Source organism: Gossypium hirsutum, chromosome A01 (assembly GCF_007990345.1).
Source record: "Gossypium hirsutum isolate 1008001.06 chromosome A01, Gossypium_hirsutum_v2.1, whole genome shotgun sequence".
Taxonomy (NCBI): Eukaryota; Viridiplantae; Streptophyta; class Magnoliopsida; order Malvales; family Malvaceae; genus Gossypium; species Gossypium hirsutum.
In genome coordinates, this window is record NC_053424.1 from 116,336,665 (window position 1) to 116,359,217 (window position 22,553).

The 22,553-nt window shown below is 32.1% G+C and overlaps 1 protein-coding gene, 1 long non-coding RNA gene and 1 pseudogene across 2 annotated transcripts; 1 reads left to right on the forward strand and 2 right to left on the reverse strand.

Moving 5' to 3' along the window:
• Positions 1-2,521: 2,521 nt before the first annotated feature.
• LOC107925559 (secoisolariciresinol dehydrogenase-like) lies at positions 2,522-3,775 on the reverse strand (annotated as a pseudogene).
• Positions 3,776-16,911: 13,136 nt separating this feature from the next.
• LOC121230049 (uncharacterized) lies at positions 16,912-17,494 on the forward strand. The gene is made up of 2 exons (XR_005928006.1): positions 16,912-17,008; positions 17,083-17,494. It is a non-coding gene; the product is annotated as an uncharacterized lncRNA (long non-coding RNA).
• A 2,947-nt stretch (positions 17,495-20,441) lies between these two features.
• Positions 20,442-21,820, reverse strand: LOC107925556 (secoisolariciresinol dehydrogenase). Its single transcript, XM_016856276.2, has 2 exons — positions 21,379-21,820; positions 20,442-21,303 (listed from the first exon to the last, which is right to left on the reverse strand). The coding sequence occupies exons 1-2, from the start codon at positions 21,414-21,416 to the stop codon at positions 20,502-20,504; spliced, it is 840 nt and encodes a 279-aa protein (XP_016711765.1). The 5' UTR covers positions 21,417-21,820; the 3' UTR covers positions 20,442-20,501.
• Between the last annotated feature and the right edge of the window lie 733 nt (positions 21,821-22,553).

A 22,553-nucleotide genomic window follows, 5' to 3' on the forward strand; every position in this document is an offset into this window, starting at 1 on the left:
GAATCCAACTTGATATTCTTGCTCCCCATCATCTCCTTGCTATCTTTCTCTCTTGATGGCTATGGAAATTCTTTCAATTTTTAGGTGAAAATAATGAATTTTTGTTGGAAGGACTAAATTGTAAAGAAAGCAAACTTCTTTTCTTCTTCTTATCTTACGTTAGTTTGCATGGGAAAGGAAATGTGTTGATAATTCTTCATCTTTCCTTCCTTTTATACTAAATAAATAATAATAATATAATAATAATAATAAACATCTCATAAAATATTAATAAAATAATATTTATCTAATTAATTAATTTAAAATATCATCAATATAATCATTACATTCTAGAATTCTCTCTCTTACTAATTGACCATTTTTCCCTTCATGATCTTTTAGAATTCCATCCTTGAGTCATCACTTAATTTGGTAAAATTGTGATTTAGCCCCTCATAATTTTTTTACCTATTCAATTTGGTCCTAATTCATCAATTTTTCTTGGTTTCTAGATCATTCCACCCTTAAAATATTTTCACCATTAGTCCTTCAACTTTTTTATATTTACACTTCAACCCCTTAAATTTTGAGTATTTACTCTTGTGCAACAAGACTTTTCTCATCTTTGCAATTTAGTCCTTTCTTGAATTAATATATCATAATATACTTCTCAATATTGACATCACTCAAAAATTCCCTTTTTGTCACTTTATTTTCTTATTTTACTATATCACGGATAATATTTTACTGTAAAAATTTTCGGGGTATTACACCTATAACCAAGTTTGAATTTTGCTTAGACTTGGTTGGTGTTCATTGTTGAAGTTAAACCCTTAAGGGGTTTTAAGGAAGAGGTGGAGAACTTGTTAGTTGAGAGTTCACGATGAAGAACTTATTAATTGAGAATTCGCGTCAAGGTGGAGATTGAGTGACCCGAATCCTTATTTAAATAAAATACAGTGGTAAAATAAAATAAAAGTAAAATCCATATAGAACTACACTTCTTTTATTTTATTTTAGAATAAGGTTTTTTAAATATTATTATACTCCATCTATTTGATATTGATTAGAATAAGGTGTTTCAATCTTACTACACTCCTATTACAATATGGTTTTACAAGCCTATAAATAGATGTAGTCTACTCCTCTTGTAATCATTCGAATTCGACATAGTGAATTTTTTACTCCTCTAACCGTGGTTTTTTTCCCGAAAGGGTTTCCACATAAAAATCTGTGTGTTCTTTATTTTTTCTTTCTCTTTTCTTTTCGACATATTTTCATTACCGACACTCTATTTTTTCACTCTTCATATTGTGCACTAAAGTGTCTTAACTATCTTTTTGGGTGTGCAAAGGCAAAAGGAAATCTTCATGGTATTACTATTTGTTGTGGCAGCCCCATTGTGTCCTATCTTTTGCTTGCAAATGATAGCTTCTTGTTTTTTGGGTGACAGAATTAGAATACAATATCGTCAATTGCTTTCTGTCCTGGTATAAAGAAATTTGAGATCAAAACTTTCAGAAATCGAGTATTATGTTAAGTACCAACACTACTCTCCCTGTTAGAAACAATGGATGCTCAATTCTTGGAGTGACGACTCTCTTAAATCATGGATGGTACCTTAGTTTTCCCTCTCTTGTTGGTAGTGTTAGAACCATTTTTGATAAAAAATGTGCTTGACGACATTTGAAAAGAGAAAAAAAGAGTTTTTGTTAAGAAAATAGGAGTTATCATTGATTTTTTTTAATTAGGTGTGATCAAACATCTTAAAATCTTCTTTTAAAAAGAAATTTAAAAATTCTTCGAAAAAATATACAATTTTTGGGTTTACATAAAAAAGTCAAATAAAATTCGAGTTCAAGAGTTGATTATGCTCGAGGAAGGTTTTAACGCCCTATCAACGCCTGGAAATCATACCTTACTAATTACATGTGGTCTCCAATTTTAGAAATATGAGTTTAATATTTAATTTTGATCTCTTAAAATTAAAATTATCGTGAATTTTATTTAAGTGAGTGACTTAGGTTTGAAACCTTGAAAAATGTGATAAGTTTGACTTTTTATTTTTTATTCACTCCAGTTTAAAAAGGGAATTTGGACAATAATCTCATCAATTTTCCTAATATTGAAATGTTAATTTATTATAAAAAATTAAATAAATAATAAATATATTAATTGAGATGCATGTATTATTAAAAACAAACATAAAAAAACTGTGACTCAAGCTATTCCAGGCCACTCTCACCTGAACTTAGAACCTAATCTTGTTGAAGCTTTCGCTGTTAGAGAAGCCTTGTTGTGGTTAAAGCCACTAGATTTTGATCGACTCTTTGTGGAGTCAAAATTGCCTCCATGTTACCACTGCCCTTAATAGTCGAGTTACCGATTATTCGAGTTGGGAATGATGATTCTATATTACAAAATTCTTGCTATATAATTTCAAAATTTGTTCTTTTGTTGGAGGTATCAGAAAATTAATAAAACGAATCATATGATTCCAAAAGTAGCTTTATTATATGTAAACCACTGAATGGGATCTTCCTTCAAGTAATCTTTCTTTGATTTTATTTCATGATGCTATGTGGAATATGTCCCACAAAAAAAGAGTTTGGAATGATCTTGTACTAATTTCAACTGTTATGAAATGCGATAGTATCAATTGTTATGATGCATATGCGTTATTATACATTGGGCTAAAGCAAGGTTATTTTTTTGGAGTTGTCAAATTTATGAATGAAGCATTAACCCCTAAAACCCCATTGCAAAAGGCAGCATCTATTCAGCAATAAAGGCTCCATTTGATTGTTGACAGTATAGGCTCCATCAACCGGCAAGTTGATACCACTCACATACTTGGCCTCATCGCTAGCTAGAAACAGGGCAGCCTGCGCAATATCTTCTGCTTCGAGTATGGTCCCTTTCAACACTCCATTTCTCAAGATGATCTCCTCGACCTTTCTCTTATCCGAAGTCACAAACCAGTTTAGTAGCAGAGGAGTCGCAACCGCATGAGGTGAAATGCAATTGACTCGTATACCATACCCTCCTAACTCCACGCTCAAGCTCTTAGCCAATCCCACAATAGCGTGCTTTGATGTGGTGTAGGCATGAGGAACACCGATGCAAAGCAATGAAGCGACGCTAGCGGTGAAGAGAATACACCCTTTCTGGGCTGGAACCATCACTCGAGCAGCATGCTTGGCACCCAAGAAACCACCAACCACATTGACATCAAGGACCTTCTTAAAGCTATCACCATCTGAAGCAATGGCTCTCAACTCAACCCCCCCCCTAAAATACCAGCATTATTGAACATGATATCAAGCTTTGCATACCTAGAGACTGCTAAGTCCACCGCGTTTTGGACATCGGTTTCGCATGTCACATCACAATGGATATAGGTGACGATATCCGGGGTTCCGAGCTCTTTGCAGAGAGATTGGCCTAATTCATCTTGGACATCAGCAATAAGAACCTTGGCTCCATGCTTGAGAAACAGCCTAGCTGTGCTCTCTCCTATGCCACTTGCACCACCAGTTATCAATGCTACCTTCTCTTCTAACCTGCATCAAGGCAAATATAGGCAAGTACGAGGCTTTCAACAATAACCATGTATATATTGTCTTGGTAAAAACAAGATTTAAGAATAGGAAAACACAGTTTTTCTTTTCACCTCTTATCCACCACAGACTCAGCAGTTGTACTCATCATTATATATATAAACTCCAAAATAAAGAAAACTAAACTTTAAGTTTCTTTTTCCTTATCTGTGAATGTTTCATTTCTTGGCCATCGGTATCTTCTTTATACAGAGTTTTCAAACGTACAAAGCGTGGAAACATTTATTAGATGGGCCTCTGGCCCTGATTTTCCCACCACACATTTTTTTACGTACCCAGTATGCCCTATCCTTTTAAGAAATTTGAATTTTATTTTATTAATTACTTTTTATATTTAAATGATTGTACTTCAAAAAATTTTATTGCACACGATAATTCGCAAATTAATTTAATATATGTACTGAATCTATTCAACCAAAAACCAAGAAAATTATTCTATTAATTATTTTTAAATTTTATATTAATATATATTATTTTATTTTTACATGATATTTAAATCATTGATATTTATGTTAACTCAAGAATTCAATTGAATTTGTATTAAGTTTATGGAGTAATATTTGGTACATTGTTATTAGAGGTTTTAGACTCCACAAACAGGGTTAGAGGGTAGCGGGGAAGCTAAGGGCTGGCAGTGGCTTCGGCCTCTTTGAAATAGAAAATTTTCCATTTAAACTCTTTATAATTTATAAAATTTTAAAATAATAATGGTTAAATTACACTTTGGTCTCCCTTTTTGGGTCAAAACCATCATTCGTGCAACATGCTTGGCATCGAAGAAACCACCAACCACATTGACATCAAAGAAACCACCAACCACATTGACATCAAGGATCTTCTTAAAGCTGTCACCATTTGAAGCAATGACTCTCAACTTACCCTCGCTTCCAATACTGTCATTATTGAACATGATATCAAGCTTTCCATACCTAGAGACTGTTAAGTCCACAACTTTTTGGACATCGGTTTTGCATGTCACATCGCAATGGATATAGCTAACGATATACGGGGTTTCAAGCTCTTTGCAGAGATATTAGCCTAATTCATCTTGGACATTGTTAGGAAAGTTGTTGTTACTAGTTCCATGTCCTGTTATAATGAAATTGTTTCTCTACTTGGACCATCAAATTGGATCTTGAATAGGTTTCGTTTGTGCTAAGTTCGGTCCATTTGAATGTGGCATATTTGACAAAACACAAAACATGGTTCAACTAGGATTTTAAGGACTCCCAACTGAATTGCTTAAAGTGATTGGATAAGTATGAAAGGCTTATTATCTCCCAATTGAATTGCTAGAGGTGATTAGATAAGCATGAAAGTCTTCTTATCTCTTAGTAATTAATATGTTAGTTTTTAGAGATAAACATCACATTTATTTAAGGGAGTTCGACTAGGACGCTTTAGCTTTTAATTAATTGGTCATATTAAGAAGTTTAAAATGAAGACAATGTTTATCTTTATCCTTATTTCTTGAGAGAGTTTTTGAGTTGTTAAAAAACTGATTTATGAATACTTTTATTTAATAAATAATCAGGATAATTAATGGGATAATTTCAGTTTTTAAGTAGGAGTTTAAAGTTCATCAAAGCTCTGTTGGATGAACTCTTGTATCAACTTATAAATACATTTTGTGACACTTTTTTAGGTATTATTTATTTATTAAATTGTGAGGTATTTGGGTGATTGATTTGTAGTAATTTGGGGATGATATTGGGCCTGCAAGTACTTCTTTGTCTAAGAGTAGATTGGGCTTAAGCTAATAGGTAATTTGGACGATTGTTAAATAAAAGTATTCACTAGACAAGGCTTCGCAAACATAGGATCGTTGTATTTGAATTGCGTTAACAAACATTATAGATTATCTCTCCTTATGTTGCTCCTTTTATTACTTTGCATTTAATTTTTCTATTCATTTCTGTTCTAACGATAAATAGAATTAAATTATTTTTAAATGCGAACTGAAAGCATTTTCAGATATAAACAATAATAACCTTGACTCCATGCTTACGAAACAACCTAATTGTGCCCTCTCCTATGCCACATTCACCACCAACTATCAATGCTACCTTGCCTCCTAACCTGCATCAAGGTTGTTAGAAGTCAAATCGACTTTTTAAAGTCAACAAAGATTGAAACCAAGAGTTTGTATACATATTAACTTACAACTTGGAATTGATTGAGGTGGTAACCTTATCTTTGACCAGGTTGACTAAGTATGAGTTTAAGCATTATCCATAGTAAAGGGATAAGCTTGACAAGATGGAAGTTTTTTACATAGGCCTTTTAAAGTTGGTTTAGAAAACTATAAATAGGACTTATGTTTATGTAATAGGAGAAATGAAAAGTGAGAGAAAAAAAGTGTGAGAGATAAAAAACTAGCAACAGCTAGTATAGAGAAAAAAGAAAAGTTTGTATTTGTATTGTATAATATTTATGTGTAATAAAATTATTATTTCAACTATTAAGTCTCCATTACACTTTCAATAAGTGGTATCAGAGCTAGGTTTGTGTCGATGTCACAATGGCAAACATGATTCAACTGCAGATCTCGAAATTAACGAAGACAAATTATGGCAATTGAAGCATCCAAATGAAGGCTTTGCCCAGTTCTCAAGATTGTTGGGATGTTTTCTAAGAAGGATACGTTGAGCTAAAAAATGCAACTGTCGAAACAGCTTTGACAAATGAAGAAAAAAGAGTATTGAAAGAATATCGTAAAAAGGATAAGAGGGCGTTGTTTTTTATTTTTCAAGGTGTTGATGAATCAAACTTTGAAAAAATTCCAGATGTAAAGATATCAAAGAAAGCAAGGGAAATTTTGCAAAAATCCCTTCACTGAGCGGAAAAAGCAAAAAATGTACATTTACGAACCCTTAGATTCGAATTTGAGACAATGTAAATTAAAGTTTCAAAAAGTGTCAATGATTATGTCACCTGAGTGAAAGCGGTGGTAATTGAAATGAAAAGGAACGGAGAAACACTTGATGACGTAAGAGTAATGGAAAAAAATTTGAGGTTATTAACACGCAAATTTGATTATGTAGTTTTTTTGCCATTGAAGAATCAAAAGATCTGTAACAAAAATCAATCGACGAACTTGTAAGTTCCCACCAAGCCCATGAGTGTAACGACCCTATAATAAGGAGTGTCGAAAAGTGCATTCCCGAGACTTTATTCTCGTAAATCGGACTCGTAAATATTTTTAATAAATAGTTACAAAGCTAATTGTGTAGTTAATTAGGCTCCGATTAAATGAATTTGCATGAATTAAGAGTTATTATAGTATAATGTCTAAATCGCATATAGGATAAAAGTTGAATTATAGATTAAAAATCAATTGAGGCATTAAAGTAGTAATTTAACAATTTCTTAATGTGGTGGACGACATATGTTATATATATATATGTTATAATATTAAGTAATTTTAAACAAAACTAAATGAATATATATGTATTATATAATAATGAAAATAGTTAATAATAATAGTTATAATGATAATAGTTATAATAATAGAATAGTAAGTGGAAGCATGCAAAATTAAATAGAAAAAGAAGAAAGAAAAAAAAGAAAAAAAAAAGAAGAAAGAAAATAAGGAAAAATAAAGAAGAAAGAAAAGAAGGAGAACGCACGGCCTAAGGTTTCAAATCTTTCCAAGTTCAATTGGTTAGTCAATTTAGTCCTTTTTTCTTGTAATTTTTATGTTTTTGGAATCCTGGGGTTAAGTACTACCCAACCCATGTTGAAATTTTAGCATTGATTAAGATTTTAAATATTGTTAATGTTGAATAGTTTTAGTATTAGGGATTAAATTGATAGATTTTTAAGCTAGAAATGGAAAAGGATTAAATTCTAGAAAAAATTGTAAATTTTGAATAATAGGGACTAAATTGTGAATTTTTTTGAAATTTAGGGGTTTAATTAAAAATAGGAAACTAAATTTAGCTTAAAGTGAAATTAATATAAAAATATAGGATTAAATGTGAAGAATAAAAATTAGTCTCGGTTTAAAGACTAAATTGGAATTTAAGCAAATGTTGAGTAAAAATTGAAATATTCAATGTGAAATTGAATTCTGTTGTATGGATATATTTTAATTTTTTTAATTCTGTGGCTAACGTCATACCGAAATTCTCAACTAAAAAGGGAAAGGATTAAATCAACGTCGAACAGCTCAGAATCCACGGTTTGTGTTTCTATAATCTGAACCTAATTGTCAATTGGTGTATTTTGATTTATTGCATATGGCAAGTAGTTGACGTGAGAATTTGGTACTTTGATAGTGAATTGAAATTATAGTTGATTGAAATGGATTGAATTGGTATATATATTATGAATGTATTAATTATATGGTTTTCAAATGAATATATGTTTAAATGTGATAATGTGCAAATATGAGAATTGGATATTGGTTATATTTGAAAAGTAAAATGAAACCCTATTAACTGTATCGGGTTGAGTCAGATATAGATGGCATGCCATAGGATAGGAAGAGTTCAGGGATTTCTCCGACTTCGAGTCGATAAGGCACTGGGTGCCAATTTGCTTTGGTTTAACCAGTGAGACACTGGGTGTTAATTTGTTTAGTGTTGGGCGCAGTTACTACTTCGGATTTATCCGATGAGACACTAGGTGTCAAACTAGTGTGTTGGTTGGATCCATGTATCCATTTGAGTCCAAGTCGTGTTAATAGGGGTAATTAAATCATAAAGTTCTATAATCGATATTGAATGGTATGGTATGTGAAATAGAAATGAGATAGTGAATTGAAACATTAAAAATGAGATATGTTGTGATTAAATGAAATACATGAGTTATGTACTCATGAATTGAATATGGAATGGATAATGTCATTGTATAAACAAATGTGGTTTCATATGTGAAAAGCTATTTATATAGCAAGTGATGTGAATTGAGATATTTGTTAAACAATTCAAATATGATAGCATGTGAAAATTGAGTAGAGTATGAAATGATATGGTAATATGCATGAATTCAAAATGATGGTATATGGTAGTTGTAAGCTTAGACAATAGTACGTTTGTATAATTCAAATTATACATTTTGTATCCTCATGTCTTTAATTTTTCGGATTACAAGAATATCATTGAATTTTACTCAGCGTACAGTTTTGTTTTTCGGGTGCAAGTTAGGTACTTCTTTTTTGATCACCGACTCAGCATCCAACAATGATCTCGATCTCAAATGTGGTGATGTTTACCTTTTGTAATGGCATGTACCTAGGATGTCTTAAATTGATAGTTATTTTGTGAATGGTTTGTAATAGAGCTATAAGTATAATGTTGGGTTGAACATATGTTTGTGTTTGGAGCCATAATTTGGCATGCTGTTTTGAACCAATGCTTGTTAGGTGTATGTGAATTTCAGTTGATGTTTTAGGTAGTTATAAGCTAGGCTAAAATAATTGATTTTGGCATGTTTAAAAATTTGATTTGAATGATGCATGGATGAAATGTTTTGATGGTATAACTTGAGGTACCAACAAGGTTACATTGGTTAGGCACCTAGGACAATTGTTTTGGCATGTTTTGAGCATGTTTGATTGTGTTTTGAATAGTTTAAATGATTGGTAATTTGGTTACTTAGTGCCCAAGTAAGTAGGGAATGGTAAACTTGAGTTTTAAGGTAATTTTTGGTGCACACAGCTTGGCCATACGGGTGTGTATCACACACGAGCAACACACATGGCGTGTGACCCAAGTCAAAGAGTTACACGGCCTGAGACACGGGCGTATAACCCCCGCAATTGAAATTTTTCTAACTTTTCCCTAAATTTTTTAAATGTTCATGATTTAGTCCCAAATCATTTCTAAAGTGATTCTAAGGTCTCGAGGGCTTGAATAAGGGACGATATGCATATTTAATAATGGATTTTGTTATGATTGTTGAAATGTTTTGAAATGAATGATTTAGATTACGTTTATCTGGTAATGCTCTGAAACCCTACCCCGGCGACAGATATGGGTTAGGGGTGTTACAATGAGCATAAAATGAAACAAAATGATGATACTGGAAATTTGGAGCAAGTCTTGCAAAGCAAGCTATCTTTCAATGAAAGTGGAGCTAGCAATAATTTTGGATAAAATACAAGCAATCGTGGAGAATATCGTGGAGGATATAAAGGTAGATATAGAGGTGGACGAGGCAGACAATCTTATGGTAGAGGCCAAACAAATGAAGAATATCAGACATCAAGTCATGAGCAAGGAGTTCGAGGCTGAAGTCGAGGTAGAGGTAGAGGTAGATGTAGATTTCAACAAGGAAATAAATCTCAGATACAATGTTATAATTGCAATAAATATGGTCATTTTAGTTATAAGTGTAGATCAAATCCCTAAGTGGACGAGAGAAATCATGTAGCAGCAGTTAAAAAAGTAGAAAACGTGGAATCTAGTATATTCCTCACTTATAAAGAAAGTGAAAAATCAAATAAAAATATTTGGTATCTTATTAATTGTGCCAGCAATTACATGTGTAGTCGAAAAGACTTATTTTTAAAGTCGGACGAGATTATTCACGAGCAAGTAACGTTTGGAGATAAATCGCACGCCATGATCAAAAGTAAAGGCAAAGTTACAATTACACAAAAGAACAAAGATAAGAAATACATATTAGATGTTTATTATGTACCAACTTTGAAAAGCAACATCATCAACCTTGGATAGCTTTTAGAAAAAAGGATATGAAGTAAATATGAAGGATCGCACACTTTTCCTAAAAAATAAATGTGGTGAATTAATTGCTCAAGTTGGTATGACCCGTAACTGTCTATTCACTATTGACATTGAATTTAGAGAGGTGAAGTGTATGAAGAATGCAATCAAAGATGATTCATGGTTGTGGCATGGAAAGTTTGGGCGACTTGGATTTTCTGGTCTGAAGTTATTTTCAAAAGAAAAAAAAGATGAGTAGATTACCAGAAATTAATCCTCCTGATCAACTGTGTGAAGCTTGCATTAATGGAAAACAACACAGAGTTTTGAAGTTGGAAAATATCGACAAGCCAGGGGACCATTAAGATTGTGCACTCCGACATAGCAGGTCATTTTGATATATCATCACTTAGTGGAAACAGGTACTATTTGTAACACCCCTAACTCGTCTTTATTGTTGAATTAGGGTGACGAAAGATTACATTAGATATCAAAACAAATGACATCATAAAAGCATTCAAATATTAATTTAAACATCAAAATTCAATCCACACATTAAACACAGCAAATATACACTTATATGCCTTAAATTGAGCTCACAAGACCTTAAAAATAGTTTGGAAACAATCAGGGACAAAATTGAAATAAAATGGAAAAACATGAAATATTTGACAACTTTGAAAACAGGGGTCACATGGCCTGGGCAACACCAACATGCCAAAATAAACAATTTCACAATTTAGTCCCTAATCTCAAAACTAATTAAAATTACTTTACAATTTAGTTCAAATCCATCATCAAGTTTCAAACCAAAGCATAAACGTCAACAAAGCTTCAAGAACAACAATGGCAAGCTTTTAAAACTTTGACAGTTTCACAATATAATCCCTGGGCTAGATAGATTAAGCTACAACGATCTCAAAAACATAAAACTTACTAAAAACAGAAGCAAAAAAATCACTTACATGCAAACACTCTAAATGATCGAATATTCAAGCTCTTCCCATGGCTATTTTTCTTCTCCAATTTTGGCAAAGACCAAAGAAAAATGATGATAGCTTGCTTGTTTTCCTTTCTTAATGTTTTAATTACTTATTTACCCTTAACTAACATATAAAACTTAAACATTTACTAACTCATAACCGCCCACACTAAAATATTATTGTCTAATTTCCTTTTTAATACATTCAATCTTGTTTCTTTAATGAATTTACTCCTTTGATCTAATAACAATTGACTTTTTCAACTATTACAATTTAGTCATTTATACTTAATTGACTATTTAAATGTTAAAATTATTGGAACAAATTTCAATATGACACTATAATGACCTCGCATTAAATAAATAATATTTATGAACTCACATGTAGAGGTGTTCATGGGTCGGGCTACCCGGCCCGGCCAGAAGGCTCACCTGAAATATGGGAGGTTTTGGTCAAAAATATAGGCCCGAAAAATAGGCTTAGACAAAAAAATAAGGCTCGTTTAAAAAATGGGTTGGGCCTCGGGTAAGCTATTTTTATCCCGGGCTTGACCCAAATTCACTAAAGGACAAAAAAAATCTGCATTTTTTTATTTTTTAATGTTATTTTTTTGTTGTTTTCTCCCTATTTAGCTACCATTTTACTATTATGTTGCTACTATTTTGTTGTTACTGTTTGGATATTGTATAAAAACTTATTTTATTGTTAATTTTCTTATTATTTTAAAGGCATTTGTTAATTTTTTTATTACTTTAGAGTCATTTGCTTGGTAAGTTGCATTTATCTTAGTGTTATTTAAGTCTACATATTTTTTAAAATTTATTTTCAATTTGTTGGCGAATATTTATTTTGATGTTTTTAGTATTTTTGATGTATTATATATATTTAAAAATAATATAAAAATTAATACGAGCGGGCTGGGCTGGGCCCGGGTTTTAGTATTTTTATCTGGATCGGGCTTGGGAAAAATTTTAGGCTCATTTTTTGGGCTTGGCCTAGCCCGAGCCCAATAAATGGGCATGATTTTTTAGTTGAGCCCGACCCGAACCTGACCCAGCCCGGCCCATGAACACCTCTACTCACATGTCAAAATTGTAGTCCTGAAATGACTATTTTTGATACCACTAAAAAACAGGTTGTTACAACTCTCCCACCTTAGGAAATTTCCTCCTCGAAATTCTTAGCTGAAAATAAATTCAGATATTGCAATTTTATCAATTCATTAGTTTCCCAGGTACCTTCCTCAATACCTTGTTGATGCCACAAAACTTTTACTAAAGGTACTTGTTTATTTCGGAGCTCTTCTACCTCGCAGCTAAAATTTTTATCAACTTTTCAAAATACCACATATCAACCTTTAATTCGATCTCACTGGAAGTAATCATATGTGAAGAATCTGATCTATACTGCCTCAGCATCAAAACATGGAAAACATTGTGAATCTTTTCAAGTTCAGAAGGTAGACATAATATGTAAGCTACAGGAACAATTCTTTTAATAATTTCATACGACCATATAAACCTCGGACTCAATTTTCCTTTTCTGCCAAATCGTAGCACTCTTTTCCACGGTGAGACTTTTAAAAACACTCGATCGCCAACAATAAATTCTATCTCTTTTCTTTTCAAGTCTGCATACGATTTCTAACAATTTGAAGTGGCTTTCAAACAATCACAAATAACACGAACTTTGTCTTCAGTTTCACGAATCAAGTCTGTTCCAACTAACTTGGATTCACTCAATTCTAACCAGTATAGCGGTGTTCTAAATTTTCGTCCGTATAAAGCTTCAAACAGTTCTATTTTAATTTTGGACTGGTAACTGTTATTATAAGCAAAATCAATAATTCTGACCAGCAGTTCAATGGAAGCACTTGCAAGAATGCATAATTTACGTGATATTTTTTATGTCACAGAACCTATAGAAACAATACTTGATTATTTTTATTTTTTTATTGACAGAATGTGATCCAATAACATATGAAGATGCAATTGAAGATGTCAAATGGAAGAAGGCAATAAATAAAGAAATTGCAACAATAAGAAGAAATGACATGTGGGAGCTAATATGTCTATCAAAAAGACATAGTCCAATTAGAGTCAAATAGGTGTACAAGAAAAAGACCAACAAAGAAGGAAAAGTAGATAAATACAAAGAAAGACTAGTTTTAAAAGGCTACAAGCAAATACATGGAGTAGACTATGATGAAGTATTTGCTCTGGTAGCCAGAATTGACACTATAAGGCTTCTCACTGCAATTGCAGCACAAAATAAATGAAAGATTAATTAGATAGACGTGAAGTCACCATTCCTTAATGGCTACCTAGAAGAAGAAGTCTATATCGAACAACCACTTGGATATAGCAAACAAAAATAGAAAGACAAAGTCTATCACTTGAAGAAAGCTTCATATGTACTAAAGCAAGCCCCGAGAGCATGGAACACAAGAATATATGAATACTTTCAGAAGAACAAGTTCATGAAAAGCCCATATGAGCATGCCTTATATACGAAGAAAAATAGAATTAGTGACATTATGACCTTGTGCTTATAAGTGGATGATATGATTTTCGCGGGAAACAATCCAAATATGTTCAATGACTTTAAGAAAGTTATGGCTAAATAATTTGAAATGAAAAATATTGGTGAAATGTCATACTTTCTTAGAGTCGAAGTGAAACAAATGAAAGATGGAATATTTATGTCTCAAAAGAAGCATGTAAAACAGATTTTAAGAAAATTCAGAATGTAAGATTGCAAGCCAGTAGCCATGCCAACAGAATCAGGCATGATAAACCATAATTTATACATATTTTTATCTCATGTTTAGTACATTTATGGATGGTTTCTCCTTAGATTTGGTGAATTCGAAGCTCCTAATCCTTTAATTTCATTTTTTATACTTAGGTGAGCATAGGAGAGTAAAAAGAGCGAGAAACTGGCCGAAAACGGAGAAAATAGACCCACGTGGGAAATCAACATGGCCTGGACTTCCTCACATGGGCGTGTCACACGACCGTGTCCATTTGGCAGAATCGAAGCACGACTTACAGGGTAGACTATACGCCCATGCCTATTCAACAGCCTTAACCACGGGCTAGAGTAATCGCACACAGGCGTGTCACACAGGCGTGTCACACAGGCGTGTCCCTACCGAGCCCAAGTATAACCCTATTAGGAAAATGCCACTTTTGATGGCTCTTAGGCGCTCTAAAGCCTATTTAAACACCGGAGGAGGCACTTAGAACTCAAAAGCCGGATTCATCGTCAAGACTGAGGATCTCTCTTCAATTTCCGTTCAGGGGTTTTGGGTTTTCTTTATGTTTTGTATTCGTTATTCTTTTGAGATATTTTCTTTAATAATTATGAACTAAACCTCCTAAATACCTAAGGGGAATGAAACCTAAGACAGATCTTGTTATTATTATCTGAATTGTAGGATAAATATTTGACTTGTTCTTAATTATGTGTTCTTAATTCTTGTTTTAATATTCCAGGATATTGATTTAAGTTAATGCTCTTATTCAGAGGAGGAAAAGACCCTGTCTAAGAGTAAATTTGTCGTAATTAAGCGAAGTCATGCCTAGAAATAGGGTGATAAGATTTTGCCAAATTAGGGTGAAACCTAATAAGGGGATCCATAGATCGAGTTAATGCAACACTAGGGCATTAATTAGAAAGAGATTTCAATTAATCAACCTAGGGTTAGACGTTATTAGTCTCAAGAGAGATAATAATATAACCTAGGGATTTCTACGGATCAAGTCAAATGAATAAATCGTCTGATTCAGAGTCAAATAACAAGTGAAGTCTAGGTGAATTTTTCCTTGGGTATTGCCTTAATCAATCGAATTTTCCCAAAAGCTTTTCCCCAATTTCTCTCTGTGCACTTTTAGTTTATTTAATTAGTTTAGATAAACAAATCCCTTAATTTTTAGGCTAAATAATAAAAAGAAAGTAATTACTAGTACTCTTGGTTCCTTTGGGTTTGACAATCCGGTCTTACTAAAGCTATACTACTGTTCGATAGGTACACTTGCCTTCATCGTGATAATAGTTAGTTTCAAGAACGATTAATTATAAATTTTTAAAACTTATCGCGAATATCACGTACCAAGGAACGAAATTAAGTATTGATTCATCTAGAGAGCTAATAAATCCAATGATGTTTAAAAGTATTGTTGGAAGTTTAAGGTACTTGACTATCACGCAACCAAACATCATCTACGCAGTGGGAATAGTTAGCAAATACATAGAGAAGCCAGAACAAGATCATCTAATTGCAGCAAAGAGAATTTTAGGATATGTTAAAGGTACGATGGATCATGGTTTATTTTATACACAATCACAAAGTTCAAAATTGATTGGTTATTCATATAGTGATTATGGTGGTGACTTGGATGATCGCAAAAGCACATCTGAATATTTATTCCATATTAGCTCCGCGGCATTTTCATAGTCATCAAAAAAGTAATAAACAGTAGTCCTCTCAACATGTGAAGCAAAATACATGGTTGTTCCAACATCCACATGTCAAGCAATTTGATTGAAGAATATTTTGGGTGAATTATCTATTATATAAAAAGGTTCAATCACAATTTATGTTGACAACAAGTCCACAATATCTCTTGCAAAGAATCTGGTGTCTTATAGTCGAAGCAAGCATATCAATATAAAGTATCATTTTATTCAAAAGTAAATCAGAATAAAAATGTAGAGTTAATTTACTGAAAAAACGGAAGATCAATTGGCAAATATTTTTAAAAAGCCATTAAAAGCAGATGTATTTCACAAGCTAAAAAAAAAAAGGCTTCAAATGAAAAACATAACAGACTCCTGATTATGTGTATCTTAAAGTCAAGAAAGATTGAAGCCAAGAGTTTGTATACCAATTGATTTGCAACTTGGAATTAATTGAGGTAGCAACCTTATCTTTGACTAGGTTGGCTAAGCACGAGTTTTAATCATTATCCATAATAAATAGATAAGCTTGACAACATTGAAGTTTTAGCAGTAGCTGGTATATAGAGAAAAGAAAAATTTGTATTTGTATTGTATAACATTTGTTGTAATAAAATTACAGCGTGTTTGGTTCGCCGTATTACCCAATCCATTACGCCCCGATTACGCGCGTATTACATTACGCCCCTAATCCGGCGTTTGGTTCGCTGTATTAGCCATTACGCGCGTATTACATTACGCCCCTAATCCCCAAATTCCCGTGTTTTACAATCCGTTCCCAAATCGTTGTATTAGCCATTACGCCCGGCCTCCCTCCCCATCTCTCTGTTTTACCCTCCCTCCCTACCCGACCCTCTCCTCTTCCGTCCTAATCATTTTCTCCTCCCATTTCCCACTGATTCCGTTGATTAATCTGTCGTCATCGTTTCTTCTCGTGAGAATTCCATACAATTGTTCAGCATAGTATATTTTATTTTTTATCATTTGTTGCACATCTGTTATATTCTGAATTGTTCAACATTATTGTTTACTTTCCTTTAAGAAAATCATTTGCAGCTATTCCATTCTCTTTTAATAGTTTTTAATGATCTCTTCGTGCAGTGGCTGTGTTAAACTTCATGATTTCCTTCGGTTTATTTTTATGCATCAATTACATTCAAGCAGGTAAGCTGCAGTTTTACCTCCCTAGAATTAGTTGTTTCCTTTTACTGTGGTTTTCCTTGTTTCAAAAAGACCAGTTCTATACTCTGGAATTAGTGATTCAGCCTGGAGGAATTTCAGACTTCCCCATCAGGTATTCTTTCATCCTTCACCTCTTCTTCTTCTCACGGTCCCCATTCCTTATGCATTTGACTTGCTTTTCCTCAGATGATGTCCCCAGCAAACAATACTGGGCCTTCATCTGGCTCACAGATGGATTTCTTAGCTGAGTTTCGTCGTGCAACTCGAAATGGCAATACTGGCAACTGACTACTGACAAAGTGTGATAATGGCAGATGTGGACTTATGAAGAAATTCATGAACTTTGCACTCGAAGTACCTGTTGTATGTGTTCATTAGTTACTGAAATCAAATGCTACTTATTTGGGCGATCGTGTTATTCAGTGTAAAGCATGGTCCAGGCATTTGTTTATGTCATGGTCCTTGGACATGTAATTTAGATGAAAACGTTATGAAATATGTCAGCTATACAATGTTATATTATTACTCTGGAACTCTAAGGTGGTGTTTTTATTCTCTTTCCTTTTATGAGACAGTAGTAGGGGAGGGGTATTTTGTTGCCAGACCTGTATGGATTTTGATGAATGCAAATCTCTATCTAGTAAAATTGAGCTGTTGTTCTTTTTAAGACTGATCATTCATATCTGTGTTTTTAGGGAGGAATGACTGCTAAAGTGAATCAGAGTTGTATTGTTAATTCAAATCTTAAAGCTGCAGTGCCCTTTTTACTCGTTTGTTCAACCTAAAGGTTTGACATGATGATGGGAATTGATATTTGCTTTTCTAACATTGCCCTGAATTAAGCATCTAAAAAGATTCATTTTTCAAATTGTAGAACAATTATGAATTGGAAAATTTTGTATGAGAGCATTATATTCAGACATGAATAATATATAAGAATATTAATTATTCTTATATAAGAATATCACAAGCAATAACAGTCATATATTATGATTTGAGTAAATTCATATAAGAATATTGATTATTAATAATATTATTAAATTATATATTTTAATTATAATATATTTAATAATAATTATGTTAATTTATATTTTATAGTATCATATATTATGATTTGAGTAAATTCATATAAGAATATTGATTATTAAGAATTTTATTAAATTATATATTTTAATTATAATATATTTAATAATAATTATGTTTAAATATGATTAAATTATTTATTATTGATATTAATAATCTTATTAAAATTTAAATAACAATAACAATAATCATTTACCAAAACAAATTTATGGTAAGGGTATTCTAGTCATTTTAGTTTTTTCCATTATGCTATTACACCTCTATTCCATTCAACCAAACACAAGATTACTATTACGCCTCTATTCTATTACATTCAACCAAACAGTTGATTTGCTATTACACCTCTATTCCATTACACCTCTAATCCATTACACCTCTAATCCAATACAGCTCTAATCCAATACAGCGAACCAAACGTGCTCTTATTGTTTCATCTATTAATTCTCCATTACGCTTCCAACAAGGCAAATATAGGCAAATATCGGGTTTCAATAATAAACACAAATTTTCTTTTCACCTCTTAGCCATCACAGACTAGAGATGCTCATGAGCCAAGTCGGGTCGGGTTCAACTAAAAATTTATGTTCATTTATTGTGTTCGGACCGGGCCGGACCCAAAAAATAGGCCTAAAATTTTGCTTAAGCCCGACCCAAATAAAAATGTTAACACTCGGGCCCGGCCCGACCCGTCCGTATTAATTTTTTATATTATTTTTATAATTTTTAAATATATATAATACATTAAAAATACTAAAAAATCAAAATAAATATTTTTCAACAAATTAAAAATAAATTTTAAAAAAATATGTAGACTTAAATAGCACTAAGATAGATGCGACTTAACAAGGAAATAACTCTAAAATAATAACAAAATTAACAAATGCCTTTAAAATAATAACAAAATTAATAATAAAATAAGTTTTATACAATATCCAAACAACAACAACAAAATAGTAGCAATATAATAGTAATATGGTAGCAAAATAAGGAGAAAACAATAAGAAAATAACATTCAAAAATTAAAAAAAATTGTCATTTAGTGAATTCGGGTCTAGCCCGAGGCAAAAAACCTTACCCGAGACCCGGCCCGCTTTTTTAAATGGGCCTTTTTTTTATTCAAGCCTATTTTTTGGGCCTATATTTTTGTCCAAACCCTCCCACATTTCGGGCGGGCCTTCGGGCCGAGCCGGGTAGCTGGACCCATGAGCAGGTCTATCAGAGACTCATCATTATATATATCTCTAAATAAAGAAAAACATAATTTTCAATTTTTTTTTCCTTTTCTGTGAATGTTTTATTTCTTGACTATCGATATTTTCTTTATACATAGTTTTCATTCGTGCATAACATGCAGAAATTTATTAGTTTAGCCAATTGAGTTTTAGTTTTTTTGGTATCGATATTATTATTAATGTAGGAAGATGTAGGCTCGAGTGCACTAAGACGCATTTCTTCCTATTTAAGAGCTGAGAAAAGATTATAAATAGTTATAAATATTATATAAAAAATAGATATAATAAAAATCTTTAATAAAATTAATGTTTAAAAAAAATTATTATTCCTTAATGTTGCCACCACCCGTTCTATTAGGTACATAGTACACCTTTTCCTTTAATAAATTTGAATTTCTTTTTATTTTTAAATGATTGTACTTAAATGAGACTATTGATAATCCTACGTGGATGTCTAGAATTGTGAAAAATAGATAATCTAATTGTTTGGCACATTATTACTATTAATATTAAAATTATGTGTGGTTCTATTATTTATTACAAATATTTATAATATTAAATAATAATTTAGTTTGATTTATTTTTAGTATAAATCATAATATATATATATAAAATATTACAAGATTTTATCTAAAAAAGGAAAATGTCAACTTTCTTTATATTATAATTTTTTTTAAATTTGGCATTAAATTAAGTTAACACATGTTTATACCTTTTTGTTTCATTTGTTTCATAAATTTTTTAAATCATATATATTAGAATTTTTTTATCTAAAAAGAAAATTTTTAACCGTTTTCACATTTTTTTTACATTTTCCATTAAATTTATAGTTAACATTAAATTATAATTATTATAATAATTTATGTAAATATAAGATATATTAAGAAATTTTTAAAAAATGAAATAATTAAAAACCCTGTACAATTTACTATTAAAGTTGTGCCATTCATTGAGGATGCATAATTTAAATATTGATGCCTTCATTTTTATTTTCGTGCAATAATTTTGATGCTTTCAATTATAGGACAACAAAGCAATAGACTTTTTACTATGGTGGGGCAACTAAGTCATTTTACTTTTTGTTAAAATAAGGTTAAGGATATAAGGAAGATAATTATGATGTTTACATTAACCTACCACAAGTGAATTACTTAATTCTAATGAGATAAATTTCTAGTTAAAATTAAATTATCATAATAAGTTAAGAAATCTTATGAAAACATGAAATAATTAAAAAGAAAAAAGAAAAATGCCAATTTAATGATTCAAAAAAGGAAAACAAAGAATCAATCAAACTTTGGATGACAGGCTCTTCATAACATTGGACAGGGAAGGATTGGTGGTACTATAGCCTCCATCGATGATCATATTGAGTCCACTTACGTACTTAGCATCATCACTCGCCAAATACAAAGCCGCTTGAGCCACATCTTCTGGTTCCAGCACCACCCCTTTCAAGTTCGACCCCATGGCTATCAGTTCCTCCACTTTCTCCTTCTCCAAGTTACCGAACGGTCTCGTTAACATCGGAGTCGCCACACCGTGCGGCGAAATACAGTTTACTCGAATCCCATATTGCCCCAATTCCACCCCTAGATTCTTAGCCAACCCTACCAACGCGTGCTTCGATGTCACATATGCATGCCCAACATCGGCACTACCGATCACTGACCATACGCTTGTTGTAAACAGAATGCACCCTTTCTTCGCCGGTATCATCACCCTAGCAGCATGTTTAGATCCCAAATACCCTCCAAAGATATTGATATCAAGAACCCTTTTGAATCTCTCATCGTTTGAAGTAACTATGTTCTTATCGGGACTGGATATACCGGCGTTGTTGAACATTATATCAAGCTTCCCATGCTTCGAAACGGCGAAATCAACTGCGTTTCCGACATCAGAGTCTAATGTAACATCGCAATGAACATATGAGATGTTTTCTTCTCCAAGTTCTTGAGAGATAGCTTGTCCTAAATCATCTTGAATGTCTGCAATGACAACCTTAGCACCATGTTGAACAAATAACCTTGCTGTAGCCTCACCTATGCCACCAGCGCCTCCAGTTATCAATGCAACCTTCCCTTCAAGCCTGTAATGGAAACAAAGGGTTAATTGATGAAAAATGTATATACACATTTGAACAAATCTGGGTTTTTTTGGTTACCTTTTTTGGGTTGAAACAGCCGAAGAACTGGTACTCATTTTTGCTAAATGAAGAGTTTATTAAGTGCTTGCTAATGAAGCTTAAATTCCACTCTGGTTTTTATAGAAGATAGATATAATAAACAAAGGCAAGTTGGATTACTATAAAAGTTTATTTATTGAAAGCTTATACAGTTCCTCGCATGTGATACTGTCAACAAGGCTACGCAGCCTTTGAATAATCTTATTCTTTTGTCGGAGATGTTTGAATAATCTATATTATGTAAAAGTGGGTCCATTGCATTGCCTGTTCTTGTTTTGACACGATGCCGAAAGTTGAGGTAACAGTTTAATTAGTGTTTTGTTTTTCTTTGCGGTTATATTCATTGTTTGTTTACTATGTCAACAAATTTTTAGTTCAAGATTGCATCATATCATACTCCCCGCTTTACTTTTACTTTGGGAGTTCAAAGATGGGAATCATTTCGCAATTTGCATATAGGAAAATATGTTTTCAGTATTTGCATGTGATAGGTGTATATATTTAAGGTTAAACTTAAGATTTTTAAAATTAAATTAATATTGAAATTGTTAAAATTATTAGTTTATTAGTTTAATTGGTTTAATCAGTTTGTTTGATTCATCTAATTTAATTAAATAAATTATTATAAAATTATAAAAATAATATATATATATATATTAAAAATTCAATTCAACCGTTTGATTCAATCGATTCATTGTCCTTCTCTAATTGGTATCTCAGTCAGGCTGACGTGGGTTAATGATGTTTAAGAAGCTGATGTGAGATTTTTTATTGGCCTAATAACAAAATTAGTCTTCAATATTTACACATTTTACCAATTTGATCCTAAATCTAAAATCTTTGATAATTAAAATTACAAAATCTAAAACTATTCATAATCCCTCCCCAATCATTAAATAAGAATAAAAAAAAATAGAGAATAGATTCATGGGCCCCTACTTTATAATATAATGAAAGGCATGCTTGATAGAAAGATTAGATCACATAAAGTCAACGAATGAGGTGGGTTCATTAACAACTCACAGATGAAAAAATGGCAAAAAAGAAAGCATTCACTCCCCTTCTATATCTTGCATCTATAGTATTTTTGCCCTGGTGGATCTCTCTCTCATTTAATAAAAGTCTGAAATCTTGGATTACTAATTGGTGGGATA

What these genes read in the sequence shown, in the direction of transcription:
- LOC107925556 (XM_016856276.2), bottom strand. Translation starts at nt 21,416, where the DNA reads ATGAGTACCAGTTCTTCGGCTGTTTCAACCCAAAAAAG. An exon ending in GCTGTTTCAACCCAAAAAAG is followed by an intron (nt 21,304 to 21,378) that starts GTAACCAAAAAA and finishes TTTCCATTACAG; the next exon opens with GCTTGAAGGGAAGGTTGCAT.